The sequence below is a fragment of the Larus michahellis genome, chromosome 1, assembly GCF_964199755.1.
Source record: "Larus michahellis chromosome 1, bLarMic1.1, whole genome shotgun sequence".
NCBI classification, from domain to species: Eukaryota; Metazoa; Chordata; class Aves; order Charadriiformes; family Laridae; genus Larus; species Larus michahellis.
Genome location: NC_133896.1, coordinates 1,340,399 through 1,366,962, shown reverse-complemented (window position 1 = coordinate 1,366,962; position 26,564 = coordinate 1,340,399). Strand labels below are relative to the sequence as shown.

The 26,564-nt window shown below is 58.0% G+C and overlaps 1 protein-coding gene across 2 annotated transcripts in view; it reads left to right on the top strand.

Moving 5' to 3' along the window:
* The window catches only part of TNPO3 (transportin 3), a 41,198-nt gene that overhangs the window by 7,782 nt on the left and 6,852 nt on the right, over positions 1-26,564 (top strand). For both annotated transcript variants that reach the window (XM_074573119.1, XM_074573118.1), the window contains exons 2-12: positions 6,041-6,241; positions 7,053-7,126; positions 8,473-8,629; positions 12,939-13,082; positions 15,453-15,628; positions 18,553-18,691; positions 20,225-20,371; positions 20,973-21,080; positions 21,491-21,582; positions 23,016-23,155; positions 24,596-24,787. In XM_074573119.1, the coding sequence (XP_074429220.1) occupies positions 6,041-6,241; positions 7,053-7,126; positions 8,473-8,629; positions 12,939-13,082; positions 15,453-15,628; positions 18,553-18,691; positions 20,225-20,371; positions 20,973-21,080; positions 21,491-21,582; positions 23,016-23,155; positions 24,596-24,787 (1,570 nt within the window). The remainder of the gene's footprint in view (positions 1-6,040; positions 6,242-7,052; positions 7,127-8,472; positions 8,630-12,938; positions 13,083-15,452; positions 15,629-18,552; positions 18,692-20,224; positions 20,372-20,972; positions 21,081-21,490; positions 21,583-23,015; positions 23,156-24,595; positions 24,788-26,564) is intronic.

Genomic DNA, 26,564 nt, shown 5'->3' with positions numbered 1-26,564 from the left:
TTCTGCCTCTTGGGCAGCGCATCCTCTTCTGAGTGGAAGAGGCAACATTACTTGGGTTTGAGAGCCGCGTATGGTTTCCAACCTCCCAGTGGAGGTCCTCTTTGAATTTCCTTCTAGCTGCAAACGGCCCAGCTCTTCTCTCCAGGAAGGACGCGTCTTCCCAGCTCCGTCTCCACCCAGCTCCAGGGCGGAGGCTCTTTCCATCGAGGTTCTTTCGTCAAGGCCGTGTTTGTGTAGGGGCTGGGATGGCATCGACGTGAGCGCGTGGCTGCTTTGTGAGGATGGGGCTGGGAGGCTTGACGTGGGTATGGGTGGTTTGGGCATGGAGTACTCATTCTGCTCTGTAGAAATCTTGGAAGAAGGTTTTTATTTATTTAAAACTTCCTACTGTGGTGCTTCATTCATGAATCTTAATGCTTCTGTCCTCCAGCTGATGATCTCTTCCCTCTGGATGCCACCAGCACGGCATCGCTGTGGTCCTCTTTCCTTGCAGAAAAGTGAGGGATCTGCAGAAAAGTGATGGATCTTCAGAAAGCGAACAGCAAAATGGTGAAAAATACACTTGGTGTTTTTTGCAACTGTTTTCAATTGTGACCTTCTGGGGTTCTAACGCTACGAGTCGTCTCGAAACAAATGCCTCCTCGTCTGCCCGTTTGTTAAAATTGAAAGAAATACTGCTTTTTTGGGGGTGTGGGGAGGGCGTTTTCTTTGCGTGAAGGTCCCCAGGCTCGCCTTGTTTACGTCTCTTGTTGTTAAAGGCCGTGTAAACACCCGGCTCGTGTTTCAGCCCGGTGTTCAATGTCAGGCTGCAAATGTTCTGCCCTTCGGCGCGGGGTTGGGGTTTTTATCGAGAAGGCGGGTGCCTCCGGACGGAACCCTTTGGCTGGGGATTTTTGGGTTGGGAAGTGAAGATTGGTGTAGCTGATAAGGTCCTTGGGGTGTCCCCTCTGCAGGGTTAAGGAGGGGGACGTTGTCACCCGGGCTGGGTTAGTTCGTCCTCACGGGTCTCTCTGGAAACCCAGTTGGAGCCCAGTCTGCTCGTAGGTGAAAACGAAGAACGAGCTTTTATTTTCCAAGACTTCCAAGGCGGGCTGAATTCCACGCGCGCGGAAGAGCCGTGCCTGCCCCGCGGTAGCCGTGCGCTCTCGGTGGGAAGGCAATTTGGATTTAAAAACCCCAAATCCGCAAGGCTTGGGGCGCTTTGCGAAGATCCTCCGTGCCCAATCTGATGGTGGCGGGGCCTCGTCTTCCTTCCCCCGAGCGCCTGTATTCTGCGGGATGCTCTTAACTCCCTTTTTTTTTCTTTTTTTTTTTTTTTTGGCGATCTGGTGGTCAACGCTAGAACCTAAAATCGTTCTCGTCGGACATCTTGGAAATATTTTCTTGTCGCGTGCCCAGAAAACAAACCCCTAAATCATGTTAACCTGAAGTGCTCGGCTGCGCCCCGGTCGTTGGCGAGGTGTGTTCTTCTTTGCCATGAGATGCAGGTTGGGTGTTCGATAGCTGCGGCCGGAGGCTACGAATTTATTTATTTCCCAACTTGACGTTTCTTTAAGGTCTTCCTTAGCTGTCCTGCTGCCGTGTACGTCTATTCTTGCTACGTACTATTGCAGGGTGGGTTTTTTTTCCCCCTACGTATTGATCGCTAATCATCGTTGGAGCTGTCTGAGGACGCGCCAGCCGATTTATTGCAACTTTTTGGAGGCTTTACGTAATTTCTGAACGTGCCGCGGTAAATTCGGGGCATGCAAATACCTTCTTTTCGTACCGCCGGTCATTAGGGATCACCAAACCATTAATAATGACGGGAGCTTTGTTGAATCAGCGGCTTCCAGGCGGGTGTATAGCGGAGCCGGGGCTTGTTGGCTTTGATTATTTTTTTTTTTGGGTCATTTTTGGTAGGATCTCCGTATACGCTTACTGCCGAGCGCGTAATCGTTCAATTCTGAACGCTGCGGAAAAACCTGTGCCCGTTAATACAGTCGAGAAAGTTTTTTAAAAGGAGTCGCGGAGGGTCTGGTGCGATTCGAGCTTAAGTGTAGTTATTGCGTTTCTCAAGAAGGGCTTTTTATTTATTCCTAGCTTGGGAATTACCTGGGGTGAGCATAAATAAATCCGTACGGACGTTTCCGTCAGAAATACGTCCAACTTTTTCTTCCTACCCGTTTTGAAGTTTTTACGGGCGAGTTGTGGGCCAGCAATAGCTGGAGTTCTTGGAGAGGGTTTATTTAACGGCTGGAGAGGAAGGATCAAAGCCCGGTACCGGCAACGGAGCTTGTCTGAAAGGAGGCAGCTCGGAAAGAGTCTCCTCGGAGGCTTCGAAGCCTGGTGAGCACCATCCGATGGCCCCTGGCCGGCCGTGTGTCCGCGGGCAGCTCGTCCCTCCCTCCCCCGGCAGCGGCGGAGTCGCCTGTCGCTATTTCTGCCCGTCTTCTGGGGCTCTTCCCGTTGTGTTTGGACGCGGTTGTTTGCTTGAATTTTTCAGGGTTGAGCTACAAGGAGGAGGGGAGAGGGGAGAACGCCGGAGCGCGGAGTTTCCCGGTCGTACGTTTGTCTCCCGTCTGGGCACTTTTGGGTTTGACGGTCATCTCAGGTGCTACGTGCTGGGACAGGAAGGCCGTAGAAATATCTTCCAGCAAAATTTCAGGCAGTAGAATCGTAGAGTGGTTCGGGTTGGAAGCGACCTTAAAGATCATCCAGTGCCACCCCTCTGCCATGCGCAAGGACACCTCCCACCAGCCCAGGTTGCTCCAAGCTCCGTCCAACCTGGCCTTGGACACCTCCAGGGATGGGGCAGCCGCAGCTGGAATCAGGAGCTGAGCCCTGGGCTGATGTCACCTATAAAGAAATCAGAATTTTACTTTGCCGGATGCGAAAGAGGCTGTTTTTTCGCTGGGAATAAGCCTGGATCGTGCTGACCTTGACCTGAAGCCTTGAAGAACCCGGTAACCGTTCTCCTGTCCCCGTGCGAGATGCTGCAGACCCCTGGGCACCTCCCTGACTGCGGACCCGGGACGTCTGGTGGTGTGTTGGAGACCGTCGCTGTTCCTGGGCCCCCGCGGGGTCGAGAAGTTTCGAAAGGTGATTATTTCTAATCTCAAGATGAATTTTGTTCGGTCTCTGCGCGGCAGAAGACGGATGGGGGAGCGAGGAATCCCCAGGAGGCGTCTCAACAGCAGAACTGGAAGGTTGGCGTCCCAACGTGGCGTCCCCGGACGGGGACGGGGGGGATCCTGCGCAGGGGGGGGAAACAGAGGTGCGGGGTTCATTTTACATTTGGGAAACTGAAGGTGGAGGGCTTTTAATTACGGAAGCCGACAAGCGGGGCGCGGGAGAGCTCGCTGAACGGGGATTCGTCGGCGGAACCCCTGCGCGCTCTGTACGCGCTCTGCCGACGCGGGATCGAATTCTCACCTACGGATGCGGCTCTTTACTCCAAAGACATCTGGAAGGCAAGGCTAGACAGACCGCGTTTTTTTTTAAAAAAAAATAAAAAATATATATATTTAACCTGATCCTAGTGGGAGGTGTCCCTGCCCGGGGCAGGGGGGTTGGAGCCAGGTGATCTTTAAGGTCCCTCCCAACCCAAACCGTTGTGTGATTGGAACAACCGGCCAAAGGTTTTGATGAAATCTCCTGTGCTAAAAAGACTGAAATGGGGACTGGAAGGGTTGTTTGGTTTTTTTTGGTTTTTTTGTTTTTTTTTTTTTAAAATACGGAGGTTTTACTTCACACTGGATTTAATTCGGGGAAGTCCTGCGGCTCGAAGGATGTCGGAGCTGAGGGCCGCGACGCCACGGCCTCGTCGCATGGTTCGAGCTCGGAAATGCCGAAGTACCGCTTCCAGGTGTCCAAATCTGTTGAATTTGGCATTTTTTTTTAAACGCTGTTAAACCTAAGAGCAGTAATCCTGCTGCCTTATACAGACACCAGCTCGTGTTCAGTGCCGCCTTAGGTCCACGAAGGGCGAAAATTCCCAGTGTTTCAGTAAAATAAAACATCGGTCCGTCTTATTTTACCATTCCGGGCCGGGCGAGGGTAATGCCCAGGTGCCCTTGCGCGCGGAGGGTGCTTGAAACGTGTAAAAATAAAAATACCCGGGACCACGCTGTGGGTTTTGTGGGTGTCTGACCGAGCTCTCCTTCGATCTCCAGAGGGTGGGCTGCGGAACCTCCTGGACCTCATGAACCCAAAACCTGATTTTTCAATAAAAAAACCCCCCCCGTTTTTCCATCCCGCGGTACCCGCTGTGCTGTTGCTCGGCCGAATCACCGCGTCCTCTGGGCTGGCCCGGTGCAGCACAAGGCTCTGCGTCCCTCGGGGGGTTATCGGCGCATCCCAAAAAGCTTTTTTTTTTTTTATTTCCCCCTTTCCGTAGCTCAAAGGAAGCTCAGGAGGAGAAGTTTGCGTCTGGGAAGGCAACAGCCTGGATCCGCTTTTCTGCACGGATGTTTCCTCCGGGTCGAGCAAGGGGATGGCTCTTTTTTTTTTTTTTTTTTTTTTCCCTGGGATTTCCATTCCTCGTGGCAGCTTCGAGTGGATGAAGAACCTTAACATCCACCCCTGGCAGTGGCTGGTGTCACCGCCTGGGTTTTTGCTTATAAAGTGGGGTTTTTTTTAAAAGGCAAAGGGAGAAAATCCTTGGTACTGTAGGTGATTTTGAATGTGTTTAATTTATTTAATCCTTCCCTTCGCTGTGCTGTTGGACCTGGATAGACTTGAGATATAGCTGAAGTCCTCTGTGGTGGCTGTGGGGTCCTGCCTTGCTGGCCATTAACCATTAAAAAAATTAGAAATATCCGCCGTCCTCCAGTCCCGAGACCTTTTGGAGTCCAAGGGAGTGATTTTCGTAGCAATTCCAGTGCTAGAAAAGAGGGTCTGGTGGCGGTGGATGTCTGTCCGGGTGCGGGTCCGAGGAGGGGGCTGATGGGAACCCCGCGCACGGGCTGGGTCGTCTGCGTTGATTAGTTCAAGCCGAAATGCAGATTTCGGCTGTTCGGGAAAAATAAAGCGTTAATTTTCATTTTAAAGAAGCAAAACCACGCGATCTTCGCAAAGCTAAAATGTGTTGCGGATGTTTCAGGAAAGGAAGAGGATTTTATCAGTCGTCCGAGTCCTTTGAAGATCTCGTTCCTTAACAGGAGACCCCCAAATCCAAGGGTTTCTCCCCCAGCCGTGCCCACGTGCTCCGGTGGTGGCCCCCGCCGTCCCGTGGTGGGGTTTGGTGACGCTTGGTGGCCCGCCGAGCTTTTCGTTGCCCGATTTGGCTTCGTTGTCCCACCAAACCCCGGGCAGTCGGTGCCTCCGCAGGTCGGAGCGGTGCCGGGGGTGCAAAGGGCTTGTCCCCCGTGGCATCTCGGCGAGGGTGGCGAGGGGTCTGCCCGGTGGTGGCCACCGCTCCTCTGGCTCGCCCAGCGCTTTCCTGGTCTCGTGCCAGCCAGGTGGCCGCTGGTTGCCTCTCCGAGGCCGGGCAGACGATGGTTGCCCTCGTTGCCGTCTCTCCTCCAGGCTCTTCGGCGCATCCGTAGCCCGCTGCGGAGTCACCCGTCCCGGTGTGTGCTCTTAGACGGGCCCGGCGGCTTCAATCGTGCAATTACTTATCTTTATTTTGGTCCGGGCAGACCTTTATCCAAGCCTTCTTTTTCCGTTTCTCCCTTGCTGGGCTCTCTCCGGGTTTAGGCGCAGCAATTCTCCAGCTTAGCCCGAAAAAAGCCTCTTTTATTGCTTTTTATTGCAAGAACGGGCATCGGATCCGTTCTCCCGGAGGGATTGTGGTACCCGAGCATCTCCACCCGTGTCAGGTCCGCGCTGGGAGCTGATCTCCTCCGTCAGCGCGTCGGGGAGGTGTCGCCTTCGTTAGCCAGCCCCCGCCGCCCGAGCTGGGACGGCGACACGCGTGGACACTCCTGGGGAAAAATTACGGGGGTATTTATGGGGAGAGGATGTGTTTTCGTCCGGGGGAATTTGGGCTTTGTCCCGTTGGTACCCGCTGGGGTTGCTCCCCGCCCGCTCGCTGAAGGTGCCGTGCTTTTCCCTCCAGGTCCACGCCTGGGAGATCTCGGACCAGCTGCTGCAGATCCGTCAGGATGTGGAGTCCTGCTACTTCGCGGCGCAGACCATGAAGATGAAGATCCAGACTTCCTTCTACGAACTCCCCACGGACTCCCACGCTTCCTTACGGGACTCTTTGCTCTCCCACATCCAGAACTTGAAAGACCTGTCGCCGGTCATCGTCACTCAGGTGGGGGCTGAGCAGGGGGGTGGAAGGAGCCGCTCTATCGATGCCTGCGAGCGAGGGGGGTCGCAGGCTGCTCTCAGCGGAAAAAACCTGGACCCCTGAGTCCTAATTTGCCGTTGAGAGCCGACTGGTGGCCAGGCTTGTCTCACAGCCCGTCCTTGCAGAAATCGCCAGCTCCGCGGTGGGGGGATAGGTGCTGCAGGTCACGCTCCTCCAGCTTTTGTCACCTCTGAGACAAAGCCCTTGGTCTCCCTTGGTTGCTTTTCCTCCAGGACGGAGGAGGACGATGCCGGCAGCCAGCCCGGTCGCGCCTCCCGGCGCAGGGTTGTTTGCCCTCCGTCGTTATTTGGGTCCTTTCGTTAAATCAGTTACTTTATAGTTTGCTGTTTGGAGAGGCTGAGAGGAGGAACGGCTGCTCCTGGGGTTTTCCCTGTGCTCGGAAATAGGGAGAAAACATCCATATGGCCAGGAACGACCTGGGTGACCGGAGGGAATTCTCCCGAGGCGCTGGCGTGTTTCAGAAATCCTTCCGTTCTCTATACAGCATTCCCGTTATCCCGTTATTCCCAGGCACGGGGGTGTCCGACGCAGCACAGACTGGGGCGAGGGTGCCTCTTCGGCCCCTAAAGAGCCCGGGGGGAGAATATCACCCCGTCGGCGGCCACATGGAGTTAATCACAGGGATATTGGCAATTAATATCCTGCCGAGCGCGGGTCTGACGGTCGCAGCACCTTTTCTCCCTGGGCTTTTTGGGCAGATTTCGTCGGTCGCCGCACTTAGCTGTGTTTTTTCTTTCTCCTCTTCCCCTTTCAGCTTGCTTTAGCAATAGCAGACCTTGCCCTGCAAATGGCTTCTTGGAAAGGCTGTGTACAAACACTGGTTGAAAAGTAAGTAATTGTTTATGTCGTTAAACTCTACGGTGTTCCTCGAGTAAATGCGGAGCGGGTGGACCTGCGCCGTCCAAAAAAGCAGGGAAGCAGCGAACGGCCTGACGATGGGGCAGTTTTTCTTTCCGGATTAATAATTGAAAGCGTTTTGGATGGTGGCAGGGGGAGGTGGGGCTGTCTGTGGCTCGGTGTAACGGAGAGGGCGTGCGCGCTTCCGCAGGCACCGCTCTGAGCCTCCGCGATTTCCCGCATCCCTGCTTTTGTTGGGTGATGATCCCGCCGTACTTCTGTAGCGGGAGGGCACGTGGTTTGTCTGGGCAGTGTCACTTAGAATCACAGAACGGGTTGGGTTGGAAGGGACCTTAAAGGCCACCCAGTGGCACCCCCTGCCCTGGGCAGGGACACCTCCCACCAGCCCAGGTTGCTCCAAGCCCCGTCCAACCTGGCCTTGAACCCCTCCAGGGATGGGGCAGCCACAGCTTCTCTGGGCAACCTGGCCCAGGGGCTCACCCCCCTCACAGCAAAGGATTTCTTCCCGATATCTCATCCCAATCTCCCTCTTCCAGTGTAAAACCCTTCCCCCTCGTCCCGTGGCTCCCCTCCCTGATCCAGAGTCCCTCCCCAGCTTTCCTGGAGCCCCTTTAGGGACTGGCAGGGGCTGGAAGGTCTCCCCGGCGCCTTCTCTTCTCCAGGCTGAACCCCCCCAGCTCTCTCAGCCTGTCCCCACAGCAGAGGGGCTCCAGCCCTCCCAGCATCTCCGGGGCCTCCTCTGGCCCCGCTCCAACAGCTCCGTGTCTCTCCTGTGCCGAGGCCCCAGCGCTGGAGGCAGCACTGCAGGGGGGTCTCCCCGAGCGGAGCAGAGGGGCAGAATCCCCCCCTCGCCCTGCTGCCCACGCTGCTGGGGATGCAGCCCAGGCTGCGGGGGGTTTCTGGGCTGCCAGTGCACATTGCCGGCTCGTGTTGAGCTTCTCGTCCACCAACACCCCCAAGTCCTTCTCCTCAGGGCTGCTCTCCAGCCATTCTCCGCCCAGCCTGGATTTGTGCTTGGGGTTCCCCCGACCCAGATGCAGGACCTTGCACTTGGCCTGGTTGAACCTCATGAGGTTTAGGCGTGATGGGCTCATGGGCTGGGAACGCTTTTGCTGTTTTTCTGTTGAAAATTTGAGCTAATCCACTGACGGAGGCTCCTCTCGACAGGGCTCTGCCCTTGCAGCTGCACGCCGGAGCGTGTTTGCAATCAGCCTTGTGCTGAATCTCTTCGAAACGCCCCTCCGTCTCTCGCGGTGCCGTTCACCTGCCTGGCTCTCACCTGCCGTCATGCATTGTCCTTCCTCCCGTCGTTTCAGGTACAGCAATGACGTTACATCACTGCCCTTTCTGCTGGAAATCCTCACGGTGCTGCCAGAAGAGGTTCACAGCCGATCCTTGCGCATCGGAGCCAACCGTCGGACCGAAATCATAGAAGATTTGGCCTATTACTCCAGCACGGTCATCTCTCTGCTGGTAAGGAGACCCACCTGGTCAACTGCTAAAGAAGCTCATGCAGCTTCTTCTCCCCCTCCACGTCACTGATCCATCCAGATCGTTCCAGGTCGGACGTGATCTCTGTGGAACAAGCTGATTTTAGATATTTTGGTTCCAAGCAGATCAAAATCACGATCAGGTTCCTGTTGTCTTTAGTCTCCTGGACTGTCGGTTCAGCAGTTGGTTGGGACTGGATTCCTGCGCAGGCTGGGGCGGTTTTGTCTTGGTTGAGGGTTAAGCAAGAAATTACTTCAGCCTATTATGGGGGTGTGCGTAGGTCTCTAGACGTTCCTTAGACGTTCCTTAGACGTTCCTTAGACGTTCCTTAGACGTTCCTTAGACGTTCCTTAGACGTTCCTTAGACGTTCCTTAGACGTTCCTTAGACGTTCCTTAGACGTTCCTTAGACGTTCCTTAGACGTTCCTTAGACGTTCCTTAGACGTTCCTTAGACGTTCCTTAGACGTTCCTTAGATCTTCTCCAGATCTCCCTTAGATCTTCTCCAGATCTTCTCCGGATCCACACGTCTCTCTCCATATACATATCTCTTAGAAGAAGGGCATTCAGGTACTCGGAACTGTGATTTCTCTCTCTTCTCCCGCCCCTTTCAGACGTCAGTACATACCTAATTTCTGACCGCTGTGTGATAAGCCGAGGTCGTGCGTTTAGCTGCAGGTCACGTTCAGTATTGGCCCAACGGAGAGACTCAACCCCAAGAACGAGACTGTTGTGGGCCCCAAATCAGGGCAGGTTTGGGGAGCAGAGAGCAAGCGTTGAGGTGAATCGCTTCAGGGACTGAGAAGAAATACTCCTCGCTGGCGACGCTTTTCACGCTCTTCAGTCTTATTTGAGCCCAGTGAATGAATGGCCAACCTGATCCCCGACTCGGGCTTCCAGTGGAGCGTGTGCCGTAGCCTCCAGAGCTTCCCCTTAACCTTGACCATTTCATGCCGCTTATCTGAAGAAGGAAAGATAACGTGCCCTCGGCAGCGCCTATCAAGTCTGTAGCTCCTCCGAGCAGCTGCTTGATGTCACCGTTGCTCCAGACGGAGTCGAGGTTTGCCGCGTTTAATTGCGGCGCCTCGTCAGCGCTCGTCTCCCCGCTCCGCGGCCCCCTCGTTCCGTGCCCCGCGCTGGGCTCTCCCCGTCTCCCCCAGCCGCCTCCCTCGCGCCCTGCTGCTCCGTCGTCCTTTGGTGATGGAGTTGTGGCCGGTGAAGACAGGAGGAACCTTCACCTTCAGGATACTTTATCCGCGTGAAATGCCCCGTGTTTTTATGCCGAATCTCCGTCCCTTTGCTGTTAGACTGTCCTTTAGATTTCCTTCTCTTTGACGAGCAAAACTGTAGGGCTTTAGTTTGACCTGTCACCAACCATCTTCTCTTCTCCTCAACTGGTGGGGGTACTTCTTGGCTTTTCTCAAACATCGTGGCACGTCCCTAGCAACCCCGCTGCGCAGAAATACGGCGTCAAGCTCCGGGCTCGCTCTCCGGAGCAGAGAGAAGGGGGGGGATGTCCCCTGTCCCCCCGCCCCGGGGTTTGATTCTCTGCCCAGAGAAGCTTCGCCTCTTGCGGGGCATCGCTTCGTCTTCCTCCGGGCTCCCGTAACCTGCCGTTTCCTTCGGCCCCTCCTGCCTCTCGGGTGTTAGATGCAGCCCCCGATATCCCTTCCCTCTCTCAGTCGCCTTCTCGGGTGGGACCCAACGCAGCTCCCAGCAGTTTTCCTCGGTTTAACTGGGGGGAAAAAGGCGGAGTAGAGGTAAGAAGGGCTCGGTTTAAGTTTGCACCTGGCCTGGAAGCTTTGCAGCAGGTCCCTCTACTGGTTTCACGCTGCTTTTTGTGGGTCCGTGGTTAAGAAAGCCACGGAGAGCAGCTGGAATAGAGGTAGGAGGGCGGCTGATGTTTCTGGTGGATGTTTCGTGTTTGTGAAAGAGGGTGTGGAGTCTCCGTCTCCGGAGACATTCCAAACCCGCCTGGACGCGTTCCTGTCCAACCTGCTCCGGGTGACCCTGCTTTGGCAGGGGGTTGATCTCCGAAGTCCCTTCCAACCCCTACAGTTCCGTGATTGTTCAACGCTTGACGTTCCCCGTGGAGGCCTGGGGAGGAGGCGTCATCCTCCGGCCTTACTCCGGGAACTCCGAGGGAAGGGGGATCGCGACGATCAGGGATGTCTCAGGACACAGAGTTGAGCTGCGTCCTCTGGTCGGGTCCGGCTTGAGAAGACTCTTTCCCCCTTTAAGCCGTTTGTGTCCCAGGAGAGGCCCGTGCCCTTCCCACCACCGCCGTTAGGGGAGCCCGGCTCCGCTTTTTCCCTGGGCTGACTTGTCTCTGAACCAGTCCTCGCTCGCTCCTGAAACTCTTGTCACCTTCCTCGAACCCCGGCGCCGTGCCATCCCTCCGCGCCGGCCCCAGCCCTCGGCGTTCTTCCTAGGACGGCTCGGAGAAGTCCGGCTGTCACATCGGTGAGACAGGACACGTCACCGCGCTCCGGTGGCTCGCAGCCCTACCGGAGACGAGGATCGCCCAGGGCCGTAGCCTTGTCCTAAGACTCTCTCCTCAGACTTCTCCGCGTCTGCCTGCAGCTTTCTTGGTAAATCCCAGCACGGAAGAGCACCTGAAGAGCAAAATTAAATTACTTTTTTTATGGATTTGAAGGCTAAATTCACTTTCTTGACCTACAATAATGGGGTTTTAAAAAATTGTGCAGGGACCATGAGGAAGTAGGACATTCCGCCTTCAGGACTGAACTGTCGAGCGAGGGTGAGGATCTCTGGCAGCGCTCCTTCGTAGGCTTGCTTGGGCTGGTCTCCGCTCTCTTCTGGGAGAAGGGATTTTGGGATCCTTCTCCGGGTCCTGCCCGTCCACCCGTTCTTCGGTTCCCTCAGCCCGGCGAGGTCAGGCCTTCCCTGGGGTCGGGTTTTGGTGAGGATGCTGCTGTGCGGCAGAAGTGTTGGCCATCACTGGAACGACACAGCGACGGTGCCTCGGGGCTGTCCTCGGGAGAGCTTTTGGGGTAGGTCTGGCCCTCAGGACCGATCCTCTCTTCGGCAGCGTTTTTTTTTTTTGCGTGGTGAGGAATACTAAATTGAGATTTGAGTGAGTTTAGGAGTTTATCACATATGAAACTCGGTGGTGTCTGCGCTCCACTGCTCTGAGACAGGATCCTGCAGAAAACCGATGGCCGGGGAATGAATGCAGACGCTCAAACTGCTTGTTCTTGCGTCTCTAACGGCGGCTGAAGTCGACTGAGGGGTTTTTGGCTCTGGCCCGACTTCTTACTAAGTCCAGGGCGACGTTACTGGGCGACGGGGATCTTGGAAGCGGTCCGCTCTCTTGGAGCGTCCTTCATGTGGACTTTGAGAGGATGCTCAAAGTCCACGTGCTCTTGAGAGGCTGGTTGCAGAACTGTCGTGTTCCTGAAAACAAAACCAGCGTGGGGACGTGGGCACCCTAGGTAGATGCAGAGTCCTCCCTGCTGGTGGGGGCATCCTCAGGTGTCTTCTGGTCAGAGCGTAGCTTCCACGTAGGAACAAGAGTGTTGTGTGATTGCTGGAAGTTGTGTTTCCCTCTTGGAGGGATCGCTGCTGACTGCCCCAGGCCCTCTGTCTTGTGACGGGTCATAGAATCACCGAATAGTTTGGGTTGGAAGGGACCTTAAAGGCCACCCAGTGCCACCCCCTGCCCTGGGCAGGGACACCTCCCACCAGCCCAGGTTGCTCCAAGCCCCGTCCAACCTGGCCTTGAACCCCTCCAGGGATGGGGCAGCCACAGCTTCTCTGGGCACCCTGGCCCAGGGGCTCACCGTCCTCACAGCAAAGGATTTCTTCCCAAGATCTCATCCCAATCTCCCCTCTTCCAGTGTAAAACCATTATCCCTTGTCCTGTTGCTACAGGCCTTGCTAAGACATTTGTCCCCGCCTTTCCTGTAGGCCATGGACATGCTCTCGATACCAGTTGTAGAGACTCCAGGATGGCTTGCAACAGTTATTTATTATTTTGCTTGGAATCATAGAATCATCTAGGTTGGAAGGGACCTTTCAGATCAAGTCCAACCATCAACCCAACGCTCCCAAGCCCACCACTGACTCAACGTCCCTCAGCCCCGCATCTGCCCAGCTTTGAAATCCCTCCAGGGACGGCGACTCCACCACTGCCCTGGGCAGCCTCTTCCAAGGCTTGACAACCCTTTTCCGTGGAAAACCGTTACCTAATACCCGACCTAAATTCCAACGCTCGCGAAATTGCGCGTTGGAGTTGGGGTCCTCAGGGCTTCTTCCTTCTCCTGCCGTAGATGACGTGCGTGGAGAAAGCGGGCAACGATGAGAAGATGCTCATCAAAATCTTCCGGTGCTTGGGGAGCTGGTTCAACCTGGGTGTCCTGGACAGCACCTTCATGGCAAACAGCAAGTTACTGTCACTCCTCTTCGAGGTGCTGGTGAGTATGTCTCTGGGGAAACGAGGTGGGGTGGGGGGCCTTGGGTGCCAGGAGAGCGTCACTTTTACGTCCCAGAGGGTGTGAGGAGCGGCGCTGCTGTCCCGTGGGCGTTGCGCGGGTACGGAAGGTGAGTTTTGGCCCCGCTCGGAAGCGGGGAAGAGCCGTCTCTCCGCGCGCGGCACCGGCTCTGTGCTCCTGACGTGATGATCCTCCTTTTGTCCGCCTTGGAGGACCTCGGGAGAGCAGCAGCACGGAGCAAGAGCCCTCTTCGGGCTGGCCCCGCCGGTTCCCACGGCTCTTCTTGCCTCCCGTTAGCCCCGGGACGCTGCGAAGGCGGCCCGTGAGGAACATCTAATACTGGCTGCTCTCTCCAGGGTGGGACCAGAAGCTCGCTTAAGGGTTTCCTCTGCCCGTGCGCCTGGTCCTTAGTTCAGGATTTGTGACGTGGGGACAGGACTGATGGAGGGGAAAGTACCGACAGAGTTTTCAGAAGTTAAGAAAAAAAAACCACCTGGGTGGTTTTTTTTGATTATTCCATGGAGGAAAGAGACGCTGCGGCTCCTTCAGGGTTATTCTTTCCTGCCCACCTCCTGGTTTGACCCGGAGAAGGTGCGCTCAGAGGCGAGCAGCGTTCCCTGTTCGTGGGCAGACTCCGACGTTGCCTGGTTTTACTGGGAATCGCGGCTTTTTCCCGTGGACGGGAGCGGAGCTGCCGCAGGGACAGAGGCGTCGGGTCGCGGGGACCTTCCTGCCGCCTTGCCCTGTCTCGTCCTTTCGTCTCCATAAACCCGCTGCTGCGCTCGCCAGCAGACAGCGCGTCAAGAGAAACCTTCAAAGGCTGTTAAATCTCCTATTTATATCTGCTCTCCTTATTCCCGCTCCGCTAATCACCAGGTTTGGAGGCTGTATTAAGCGAATGTCTTGTCTAGCTCACGCAGGAGCCGGTTCCGTTTCTTCTGCGATGGCCGTGGAACGCTCGGAGCGGAATAAAAGGTGTTCACGTCTTGAGAAACGGCCGTTTCTGGCCGCGTCCGTGGGTTGCCGCTGCTGTCGCAGTAGGCGCTGGGTGGACTTCGGAGCGTACGGAGGCTTTGAAAGGGAGAAATTCAGCCTGAAACACGTTGTGCGTGGCCTTTCCTCCAAGCCCGGTGGTTCTATGGGGCTCTGAGCAAAACCCGTCTGTTCTGTGCCCCGGTGACGCGAGCTTGCCGTCCCCGTGGCTTTAGGAATTGATGGGTTTTGGCTTTAGAGAGTTGTCTGTCGTTGAAGAAAACTGCATTTGCTTAATACTAAAATCACTGGGTTTGGGGGGTATTGTTTCGTTTTCTTCCCAGACTTTTCGATAAAACAGTATTTTATTCCTTTTCTGCCACTTTTCACCTTGGACCCGCTGGAGGTCGTTTGGGGTGGGTTTTCCTGCCCTGTGGGAGGGGGACCGGCTGCCGCAGGGAGGGCGGTGAGCTGGACAAAGAGAAAGGAGGGAATTCCCGCAGGACGGAGGTTTCTGCGGCGCGGGAATTGTCTGTTCCTCCTCCCCTCGTCAGACAGGATCCCTCATTTGCATCCGTTCCGTGGTGCCGATTTAATTAACGAGGGACGCAGAGGAGGGCTCCCGGAGCAGACCATCTTCCCGCCCCTCTCCTCCTTTTCGCTGTGTCGACGGCGCTTTTAAATCCCACGTTTTTCCCTCCCTCCTTCCACCCTCGCGCGGCACCGCGGATTGTCTTCCGAATGCGCTGGGATCTCCCGCGAAAGGGCGCGCGCAGAGCTGCCGCCTCTTTGTTCGCTTCGCGGTTTGCTCTCCCTCCTCCTTATTATGCCGGATTCGGCTCCCTCCTTAATTACTCAGGGCTCCGCGGGGGCCATTAAAGGCGCCCGTTAAATCAGCCTCGTGCAACCGCTATAAACATCCACCAGGCGGGACCTGAAATCCGCTTGTTCGGCCCCGAACCCTCGCAGTGAGAAATATTTGCCGTGTGCTTGTGAGAAACCTCGTCTCCTCCTTTGCCGAGGACTCGATGATCCCGATGGGTCCCTTCCAGCTTTTGGGACATTCGACGACCCAGCCGGGTAACGAGCAGCACGATGGGTTATTTCCTTCCCGGCTGGATTTCGGTTGGCGTTTTCCCTCCTGCGCTTGCCTCTCCCAAGGAAGACGCGGTGGGATCCCGCCGCGGAGGGTCAGCTTTGACCTCGGGCGTCCGCAGTGGTGGAGCACAGAGGCTTTGCGGGGCTGGTAGGAGGGGGTTCTCGGGGGCTGCGGCTCCGCAGAAGCTCTACAAAATATCTCAAGGACAACGAAAGGCTAATTTTCCCGTTACCGTCCCATTTCGTGCATAATCACCGGGCTCCTCTTCTCCTTTCTTGCAGCAACAAGACAAGACGTCGTCCAACCTCCACGAAGCGGCTTCGGACTGCGTGTGCTCAGCCCTCTACGCCATCGAGAACGTGGAGACCAACCTTCCCTTGGCCCTGCAGCTTTTCCAGGGCGTCCTCACCCTGGAGAGTGCCTACCACATGGCTGTGGCGCGCGAGGACCTGGACAAGTAAGTCAACGGAGGAAGGCCAGGCGCGGTAATTAACCGTCACCGCGTCCGTCCGTCCGCCCGCCCGCAGGTATTTTTGGAATCCGCCGTGTTTTCCTTCACTCTGACGTCTCTCCTGCGAATTTCTTGAAGGAGGACAAGTGACAAACGGCTTCCCACGCCCTTGGGGGAGACGATTTGTGCCCAGCCGGGGCTTCGGCAGAGGGGGGCCGTTGCCAGGCTCGCCTCGCCGGGACGCTTGGTCTTCCTCGCGGCGGGCGAAGCGCGCGGGGGGAGTATCCCGAGGTGCGGCTGGTGGGTTGCCAGCCTTAAAATAGAGTTTAGAAGCCACCTGTGGTGGCTCCTGCTGCATCCTTTCCATAAATGTCCGTACTGGCTCGGCTGTTCCCCACGGAAAGAGGTGCCGGATGAGTCTCGTTCTTGACTTAAAGAAACTTCAGCCTTCATCCCTTGGTCGGACACATCGAAACCAGCATCTTACACGTGTCGGGCGCTACGAAACGTCGCCGCTGGGATTGGAAACCCTCTGATCTCCAGCCCCGGTTAATTCTCAGCCAGTTGATGCTCACCCTCTGCCGCCGGCATTGCCGTAAGGAGAAGAGCTCCCCGGCGGGTGCTTATTCCCGGCTGCGTTGGCAGGTGGGAAGCAGCCGGCCTGGAGTTGGCGTAAACGAGCCGAGCTCTTTCAGCCCCGAGACGGTGTTTTCTTCTCCCCCGGGGCGATCCGTGGGGCTCCCCCGCCCCAGCGTTTGGCTTCCTCAGCGCGAGGGGCCGAGAGGTCCGTGCGGCTCCGGGAGGGATCGTGACGTCCAGGGGCATCGTGACGTCCCCCGCGTGCGGGCAGCGCCGGGCCTGGCACCTCTTGCCGTCCTCCTCACCTCGCCGTGTCGGTGTTCGGGGCTTTGTCCTGGTTTGAGGACCGATTTTTTTCTACTCGGTAATTTTACTTTTCGGTCAAGTCTCTTGTGGTTAACTCTCCGACGAGCCCTTCCGCAAGTGGTCAGAAGCGGACAACTTTTCCTTGCCCCAATTCCGACGGTTTTCGCTCTCTTCTTCCGCGCGCCTATGGCGTCCCAGCTTAACGAGCGAGCGCCATTAGCGCTCCCTCTTCCTTTTTTTTATGTGGCTGCGGCTAACGAACGTAGAGGAGGTCGGTTCCCTGAGATGGGTCTGGAACCTCCCTAGCACCAAACCGGTATTTCCTCTCCGTCGCTGCCTGCAGCCGCCCCGTTCCTCCGCGCTTTAGCCAGTTCAACCAGCTTCTGCCTGCCACCGCCGTCCGCTCTGCCCCATTTCTCCCGTTTTAAAGCGTTGCCGAGAAGAATTCGGTGGGGCCGGTCTAATTACGGGTGAACCCCTCTTGCCTTTAGCCCGTTTCCCTCCGAACTCCACGTATGTGGAAAACGAGGTAGGAATCGGCCCGCGTTTGCCAGACCCTCCGTCCCCGTTGCCAAACGCCGAGCGCGTTTTGTGGCTGCGCGAGGCGTCACCGTGGTTGGGGACCCCCCAAGACCAGCCGGGAAGCCGCAGGACACGTGTTCGGTGGCCGATTTTTTTTTTTTTTTGCCTCCTGAGATGGAGATCCGGCTCCTTCCACCCTGGAGCTGAGCAGATCCTCGCCTCTCGGCAGCCTCCTCGCCCCGCCGTGGAAAACTGATGCGTATCCTCATCGTTTTAGCTGCTGCGCCGCAAATCTTGAATTGTGCCGGTGTCTTCAGGGCGCAGCGATTCCGCCAACTGGGGTTTTTTTGGGTTTTTTTTTTTTTGTTTGTTTGTTTTTTGTTTCTTAATTACAGCTGAAAATCCCCGTGCTGTTTTTGTCGCCGTCCTTGGCAGGGGCTGGGCGCCGGTTCGGCTCCTGGCGATTCCGGCTTCATCTCTGCTCGTCTCGCCTCCCCCCGTCCGCCTCCCCGCGTTTCAACCCTCCTTCCCGGCGCTCGGCTCCTTGCTGCGGCTTTTCGGGTGACTTCAGGCGGGAAAAAACCCAACAAACAGCCCCCAGCTCCCCTCGTCTCAGCGTGGGGCGTGAGTCCCAGATAACGCGGGCGCCTTTGGCTTAAGGGAATTCCGCGTTAAACGCGATTTCCACGGGCAAAACGAGCCGTTACTCCTCCAAGTTAGCCCTTTCGGAATTGCGAATTATAAGGATAGTTCCTGATTTTCCTTCCTTCTAACAGAATTAGTCGTCGGTTGTCGGGCACGGGGAAGTTCGTTATAATCTCCTCTCTGCTTGGCCAGACCGACTCCGCCATCGCACCTCTGCCTCCTGGGATGTCCTGAATCCTAAATCCAAAGCCCGGGACGAACGGCTTATCTTCCCAAAATTCCTCATCTGGGGGTCGCTTTCCAGACCTCTTCCCCCGAAATCCCTCATTTAGGGTGGCTTTAGCGGGGAGGAGCCGTCCTCGGTGGGACGCCACCGCGCCGTGGCTCCGGGATTTTCCCTCTTCCTCTAAATTCTGTTTCTCTTCAGAGCATCCCGCGTTTATTTTGAAAAGTGGGGGGGGGGTTTGTGTATTTGTCTCCCGGAACGCGGCACCTTCGGGGCCCCGAGTTGGACTCCAGCTGTTTTTGTCACCTTTGTGGCTCCGGGTTCGGAGAGGTTTTACTCAGACGCTGGGGGCGGGGTGGGGGGGGCCAATATGAAAATTTTCATCGGATTTCGTCAGATTTGCCTATCGGGAACCCGGCGTTTTCACCGAACAAAGCCAAGTTCCCCTATTTTAAGTGTTTCCCAACCGCTGACGGAAAGCTAAAGCAGAAGTTGGTATTTCTCGGTCCGAGACGGGGCGCTGCCCGGACCTCATCTCCCCCCCGGGCTGGGATAACCGGTCCCCCGTGGAAGATCTTTCTGATTTGTGCCCTGTGTGTTTTTGTGTTTTTGTTTGGTTTTTTTTTTTTTTTTTTTTTAATTTCTTCACCAGGGTGCTCAATTATTGCCGCGTTTTCACCGAGCTGTGCGAGACGTTCCTAGATAAAATCGTCTGTACGCCGGGCCAGGGGCTGGGTGACCTGCGGACGCTGGAGCTGCTGCTGATCTGCGCGGGACACCCGCAGTACGAGGTGAGCCCGGCTCTGCCCCCGGCTTCCTCCCATCGCCCCGTCGCGCTCGTCCGGAGATGAGTCAGTGGAAAAACCTTTCTCTGGTGTTGCCACGTGGTTGGGAGAGGCTTCGGTTCCTCCGAGCTGCTGGCCCTGGGGCGCCCGCTGGGCGTTGGTGACGCAGAAATCTGGCTTCGCTTCCCTCTCCTGGGCGCGCGGGGCCACGAGCGCAGCTCTGAAAACCTCCGTTATTTTCTTGCCGCGTTTTATTCTTGCCCGGGTGGTTGTTGCCCAGAGAAGCTGGGGCTGCCCCGTCCCTGGAGGCGTTCGAGGCCAGGTTGGACGGGGCTTGGAGGAACCTCATCCAGTTGAAGATGTCCCTGCCCACGGCACGGGGACAAGATGCTCTTTAGGTCCCTTCCCACCCAAACCATTCCATGATTCTTCCAAACCTGTTAATTAAACCCCTGGCTTCCCTCCCTCCCTGTGCAAGGTCCCAGCGGGGGTGGACGGAACCGCTGAAGCCGTGATGGATGGGAGGTGGGTTGGGAATGAGCGAGTGCTTTCTCCAGGACCGGGTTTTCCGGAAGCTTCCAGAGCCTGAAAGTTCCTCAGCCCCGAGAACCGGCAGGCGAGTTAAGGAACGACGGCTGCTGCGGCGCAGCTTGTTTGCGGTGGAAACTGTGGAGCCGCTCTGCGGCGCTCGCCTGGGACTCGGCCACTCCTTTAGACCCCTTTCCAGGGCCGTTGAGCTCCATCTCCCTTGGGCATGGCCGTGTCCTGTGCCAGCGGTGCTTGGTGGGAACTGAAACTCTACAGCTGCTCCTGAAAAAAAATCCGCCTTCCTTTACTTGAGGGACGTGGCTTAGTGGTGGCTTTGGCAGCGTTGGGTCGATGGTTGGACTCAATGATCTTCAAGGTCTCTTCCAACCTAGACAATAACCCCCCTTGTAATAAAGAAGCCGTAGGCTTTGGAGCAACGTCCCCTTTCTTGGAGATGTTTTCTCCTCTCTTGGGTTGCCGTCCCCTCGCATCGTTAGCCCCGCGTCCCACCCCGAGCCGGCCGTTGGGATGGTTGGCCCATGGAAAGCCCGGGCAGGGGCGGTGAGGGTCTCCGGGTGGGGAAACCCCTCCACCCCTGGGGCTCTGGGGAGGACGGCGTAGACACAAAATGCCCCGTGGCTTGTTGGGGCGGGTTTGACCGATGTGAAACGAGGTGACGTCCGCGCTCCGAAGCGGTTTCTTAAGCTTCCGTGTTAATTTTCCAGAGAAGAGGCTTTGCTTCGGAGGGCTGGGGACAGGTTTTCACATTAACTCGGTGGGTTTCAAATCCCTTACGAAGCGACAAGCAGCAGAGGTTGGCGAAGCCGGGGACAAACGGGTCCACGTTCCGTCGTCGCACGGTGAAGCAGCACCGACGGAGCCCTGCGGTTGCCCCACCAGGCTGCAGCCACCCCCGGAGGAGGTTCCTCCATCGGCAGCGCCAGCAGAATGGGGCAAAAAAAAACCCCTGCTCCGTTGCTAACGAGGTGCTGAATTTTTCTTTCTAACCAGGTGGTAGAAATTTCGTTTAACTTCTGGTACCGACTGGGGGAGCACCTCTACAAGACGGACGATGCGGTCATCCACAGCATCTTCAAAGCCTACATCCAGCGCCTTCTCCACGCTCTGGCCAGGCACTGCCAGCTCGACTCGGACCACGTAAGGCTCTGCCTTTGCCTTGTTCCCTCCGGAGGCAGCGGGGGCGGTAGGATGCGTCCGTCCTCCCTACGCTGATCCACGTGTAGGGGTCCACAGGCGATGGTTCCGCAGTAACTGCGGAGAGAGGCTTGACAGTAATTAAAATCGCTGCGTTAAAGCTCTTTCCGTTAAGTCGGCTCTCGTTCTACCAGAGCTTTCGGGCGTCTCGTTGCTGCGGGATGACCCTCTCCCGCCGCCCCGCCGTTTCGAGAGCCGGGGAGAGACGCGTTGTCCCCTGCTGGGGGGCGGTTTTGTTGGAATAAAGCCCACGCAGTGCTGTCATCCTCCGCGGAATCCGGGATGCTTCATCCCAGACGTTCCGTTTCTCCCTGTGCTCCTCATCCCCCTGCCTTCCATCCCTTCGTCTGCCTGTCAGAGCGGGAATACGCGGCGCGCGTTCAGGCTGCGTTAGCCTTTTCTCCATTTTCTTCCCTTCAATCACTTGATCTGGGGAGAGGAGGGCAGGAAGGATCAATCCCTCCTCTAAAACGGAATCCCTTGTCTTGTCCCAGCTGTGGAAACGCGGATTTCTCACCCTTTTGCTCTCCCTCATCTCTCTTAGGAGGGTGTCCCAGAGGAGACGGATGACTTTGGGGAATTCCGGATGCGGGTCTCGGACCTGGTGAAAGACCTCATCTTCCTGGTGGGATCGGTGGAGTGTTTTGCTCAGGTGGGTTTGCGGGAGCGTCGCGAGGAACGCCCGCGTCCGTCGCTGTGCTGGGGGGTGGCCGAGCCCTGGTGGCCTCAGGGATGGGGAGGAGGTCACACACGTCGTCTCGCCCCGTGCGCGAGGAGTGGCTTGAAGTAGGTGTTGGGGACCGTTTTGGGAGAAGCGGGAGGTTGTCACGTTTTGGGAGAAGCGGGAGGTTGTCACGCTTTGAGGAACGGTGTTTTGCCCCCAAAAGAGTGGGGTGGTCAGTGGAACGCGGGGGGTTTCTGCAGGTCCGCGCCTGGAGCCCCGGTGTTTCAGGTGTCGGAGGAGGTGAGGAGCGGGTGGCCGTCCCGCAGGGTGGGATTCCTGCCCGCACGCCCCCGAGCTGTGTTTGTACCTTCTTTTGCGAGCGATCCTCTCTCTTGCAGCTTTACGCGACCCTGAAGGACGGGAATCCACCCTGGGAGGTGACGGAAGCCGTCCTCTTCATCATGGCCTCCATAGCCAAGAGCGTTGACCAGTGAGTGTCCACCATCCTGCTCGTGTCCCTGAGGGCTGTGGGCTCAGGGCTTTTGCAGACACCGCGAGTAGACTCCTAGGAACGTGCTTTCCCAGACGGAAAGGTTTAAAACCCCCACTCTATTTCAGATAGTCCTCAGCGAACGTGGGGTGCAGTAGCCCTTGCTGGTGGAGACGTCCTGTAGGCCAAGGTCTCCCCTTCCTGGCCGGGAATTATGGGTCCAGGACGGAGCTGGGACCATGTGAAGCAGTTGGACCTTCTCAGGTCTCTTCTGCTTGGAGAGTTTTGTAGAATCCTGGCACGGTTTGGGTTGGAAGGGACCTTTAAAGGCCACCTTGTCCGACCCCCTGCCGTGGGCAAGGACATCTTCCACTAGACCAGGTAGTTCAGAGCCCCGTCCAACCTGACCTGGAATGTTTCCAGGAATGGGGCGTCTCCCACCTCTCTGGGCAACCTGGGCCAGGGTCTCACCACCCTCCATGTCTTCCTTACGTCTCGTCTGACGAGGCTTCCGTGCCACGGACTTTGTTCTCCCTGCTAGAATAGAGTAAGGGTTTGTTTCCCCTCGCTTTATCTCCCGAAAGCAAAACATTTTGGCCTAGGCTGGTTATCTGGGGATCATTCCGCATCCAGATCCTTCCACCTCCAGCTGGAGTTGTCCCAGATGTCTTTAGGGAAGGTTAAACCCCTTGCTGGAAGCGCTTTTCCTCCCCTGTTAGTGTAGTGGAAGCATCAAGAGATAACATCCAGGGCGGTGAGAGCGCGGTGAGTCCTCCGGCGCCGTGACGGCCGCCCGGATGCCGTGGGACAGCCCGGCCGGCCTTCGCCGGGCCGGGAGCTCCGCATCCCCCTGCCTGGGAGCCTGGGGGAGTCGCTGCCGTCCCCCTACGCTCGCTGGCTCCGCTTATCGCTGTCAAGGCTGCTCTTGCTGCTTTTTATCCCTGTCTTTTTATTTCTGCTTTGTTTCCGAGAGCGCCGGCCTCTCCTGGCCTTGGGTGCTGGAGCTCAGGGGAGTCGGAGGATCCCAGGAGGTTCTTGCTCGCCCCGTGGCTCCTCCGCTCATGCCGGGAGCGGGCAAGCAGTGCCGGGCGAGCCGGAGCCATGCCACCAACCTGGGCTGGGGACTCGCCCGGTTCCCACCCCGGGAACAGGCTCGTCTGGCTTTCCGCGGTCCCGGCAGGATGAATTAAGCTTTGTTCTCGTGCCATGAGCGCGCTTTACGTGGAGGCGTTTAGTTTATTCTGCTCCGTTTGGTAAAGCTGGAGCCTGCTGCGGATCCTGGCTCCAGCAGCCCTGGGACCTCCCCGCTGGGTTTGCCCGTCTGATTCTGAGCGATGCCGGAGTCCGTCAGATCCGATAAAACCAGTTGCTCGGTTGGAAACGGGCTGGGATGCGCCGCGGGGCTAAACCGGCTGCCTTTTTTCCCCTCGCAGGGAGAACAACCCGACGCTGGTGGAGGTGCTGGAGGGGGTGGTTCGCCTCCCCGAGACGGTGCACACCGCCGTCCGCTACACCAGCATCGAGCTGGTGGGAGAGATGAGCGAGGTGGTGGACAGGAACCCCCAGTTCCTGGGTGAGTCCCTTCCTCCTGCCCCGCCGGAGCTGGACACGCCACCGCTCTGCCCCGCGGCCGTCCCCTCCTCGCCCCGTCCCGTCCCTTCCTCGCCCCATCTGTGTCCTCCCTTCCTCGTCCCATATGTTCCATCTCGTCCCATATGTTCCATCTCGTCCCATATGTTCCATCTCGTCCCATATGTTCCATCTCGTCCCATATGTTCCGTCCCTTCCTCGCCCCGTCCCGTCCCTTCCTCGCCCCGTCCCGTCCCTTCCTCGCCCCGTCCTGTCCCTTCCTCGCCCCGTATGTTCCGTCTCGTCCCGTATGTTCCGTCTCGTCCCGTATGTTCCGTCTCGCCCCGTCCCGTCCCTTCCTCGCCCCGTCCCGTCCCTTCCTCGCCCCGTCCCGTCCCTTCCTCGCCCCGTCCCGTCCCTTCCTCGCCCCGTCCCGTCCCTTCCTCGCCCCATCTGTGTCCTCCCTGCCCCGTCCCGTCCCTTCCTCGCCCCATCTGTGTCCTCCCTGCCCCGTCCCGTCCCTTCCTCGCCCCATTCCATGCCCCGTCCCGTCCCTTCCTCGCCCCGTCCCGTCCCTTCCTCGCCCCATCTGTGTCCTCCCTGCCTCGTCCTGTCCCGTCCCTTCCTCGTCCCGTACGTCCCGTCCCGTCCCTTCCTCGTCCCGTACGTCCCGTCCCGTCCCTTCCTCGTCCCGTACGTCCCGTCCCGTCCCTTCCTCGTCCCGTACGTCCCGTCCCGTCCCTTCCTCGTCCCGTACGTCCCGTCCCGTCCCTTCCTCGTCCCGTACGTCCCGTCCCGTCCCTTCCTCGTCCCGTACGTCCCGTCCCGTCCCTTCCTCGTCCCGTACGTCCCGTCCCGTCCCGTCCCTTCCTCGCCCTGTCCCTTCCTCGTCCCGTACGTCCCGTCCCGTCCCGTCCCTTCCTCGCCCTGTCCCTTCCTCGCCCCGTCCCATGCCCCGTTCCATCCCCTCCCTGCCCCGTCCCGTCCCATCCTGGTCCTGTACGTTCCGTCCCCTCCCTGCCCCGTCCCATCCCTTCCTCGCCCCATCCCATGCCCTGTTCCATCCCCTCCCGTCCCCTCCTCGCCCCATCTGTGTCCTCCCTGCCCCATCCCGTCCCTTCCTCGTCCCGTATGTTCCGCCTCGTCCCGTATGTTCCGTCCCCTCCCTGCCCCGTTCCGTCCCTTCCTCGCCTCGCCCCATCCCATGCCCCGTTCCATCCCCTCCCTGCCCCATTCCATCCCTTTCTCGCCCCGTCCCGTCCCCTCCTCGCCCCATCTGTGTCCTCCCTGCCCCATCCCGTCCCCTCCTTGCCCTGTATGTCCTGTCCCATCCCCTCCCTGCCCCGTCTGTGTCCTCCCTACCCCATCCCGTGCCTTCCTCGCCCCGTTCCGTCCCCTCCCTGCCCCGTCCATCCCCTCCTCACCCCGGCGTTCTCCTCCGCAGATCCCGTGCTGGGTTATTTGATGAAAGGCCTGTGCGACAGACGACTGGCCTCAGCGGCGGCCAAGGCCATCCACAATATCTGCTCGGTGTGTCGGGACCACATGGCTCAGCACTTTAACGGGCTGCTGGAGATAGCCCGTTCCCTCGACTCCTTCACGCTCTCTCCAGAGGCTGCGGTGGGGCTCCTCAAGGGTGCGTATGGAAAAGCTCTTGGGGTTGTGGGGTTTTTTTGGGGGGGGGGTGTGTGTGTCACTCACGGCAGGTGCTGCCGACCCCATTTTCACGTGGTTTTTCTTAGATAAAGGTGTCTCGGTTTGCCCTGAGGCGCTCCATGTGTCCACAATTCATCTTCAAAGAATCACGGAATGGTTTGGGTGAGGAGGGACCTTAAAGGCCACCCAGTGCCACCCCCTGCCCTGGGCAGGGACACCTCCCACCAGCCCAGGTTGCTCCAAGCCCCGTCCAACCTGGCCTTGAACCCCTCCAGGGATGGGGCAGCCACAGCTTCTCTGGGCAACCTGGCCCAGGGGCTCACCCCCCTCACAGCAAAGGATTTCTTCCCAAGATCTCATCCCAATCTCCCCTCTTCCAGTGGAAAACCCTTCCCCCTCGTCCCATGGCTCCCCTCCCTGAGCCAGAGTCCCTCCCCAGCTTTCCTGGAGCCCCTTTAGGGACTGGAAGGGGCTGGAAGGTCTCCCCGGCGCCTTCTCTTCTCCAGGCTGAACCCCCCCAGCTCTCTCAGCCTGTCCCCACAGCAGAGGGGCTCCAGCCCTCCCAGCATCTCCGGGGCCTCCTCTGGCCCCGCTCCAACAGCTCCGTGTCTCTCCTGTGCCGAGGCCCCAGCGCTGGAGGCAGCACTGCAGGGGGGTCTCCCCGAGCGGAGCAGAGGGGCAGAATCCCCCCCTCGCCCTGCTGCCCACGCTGCTGGGGATGCAGCCCAGGCTGCGGGGGGTTTCTGGGCTGCCAGTGCACGTTGCCGGCTCGTGTTGAGCTTCTCGTCCACCAACACCCCCAAGTCCTTCTCCTCAGGGCTGCTCTCCAGCCATTCTCCGCCCAGCCTGGATTTGTCCTTGGCATTGCCCCCACCCAGGGGCAGGACCCTGCACTTGGCCTGGTTGAACCCCATGAGGTTCACAGGGACCCACCTCTCCAGCCTGTCCGGGTCCCTCTGGATGGGTGTCAAGAGCTCTCGTGGGGCAGGACGTAGAAAAAGATCCTTCCTGGGTTTATAAGCTACAGCCGTCCCTGCTCTGAACTTGAAATGTGGGAAGAAAACTTCGGAAACGCTCCCAGCCCGGTTAGCAGCGGGTCCCTGCTGTATCCCAGCACGTGGAAATGAGCTGCCCGGGGTGGAAAATCGCAAGTATTTGGCATTTTAGAGACAGTTTGGGGCACAAGAATGTAGTTTCTCAACTCCAGGCTGCAGTCGGGGGGGGGATTCGCGTCTCGCATCGCGTCCCCCTCCAGCCACGGCGGGTTCCGGGGAGGTGCAGGACCCGTGTCCTGCCTCAGAGATTCCCGAGGGATCCGAGCGCTTCCCAAACCTTTCCAAACGGAGCTCCCTTTCAAAAGGGAGCCTTATCGCGGCTCTGCGGCCGGGCTGTGCGACTAAAGAAGACAAAAACCCGCGGTTTTTCGCTTGTTTGCACTCCCATATCGACGCGAGCAGCTCCCGAGCTGCCCCTCGCCCCGCCGCGGAGTATTTTCTCCTTCTCCTTTAAAAGAAAAGAAGGAATTAATGAGCCGAGGGGAATTTTTCCCTCCCGGAATTGTCCCCAGCCCCGCGGTTGTCCGACGCGGGGCGCGTGTGCGGCTCCATCCCTTGGGTGGGAGGCTGGGACGCGGCAGCGGGGGGCGGCTCGAGCCCTCGCCTTTCCATCTCGTTTTCCCGGGAGCCCCGAAACGCTCGAGCCGCGGGTCAAAAGCAACTTCCTCGGACCTCGTGATGCTGCCGGGCAGGGGCGAGAGC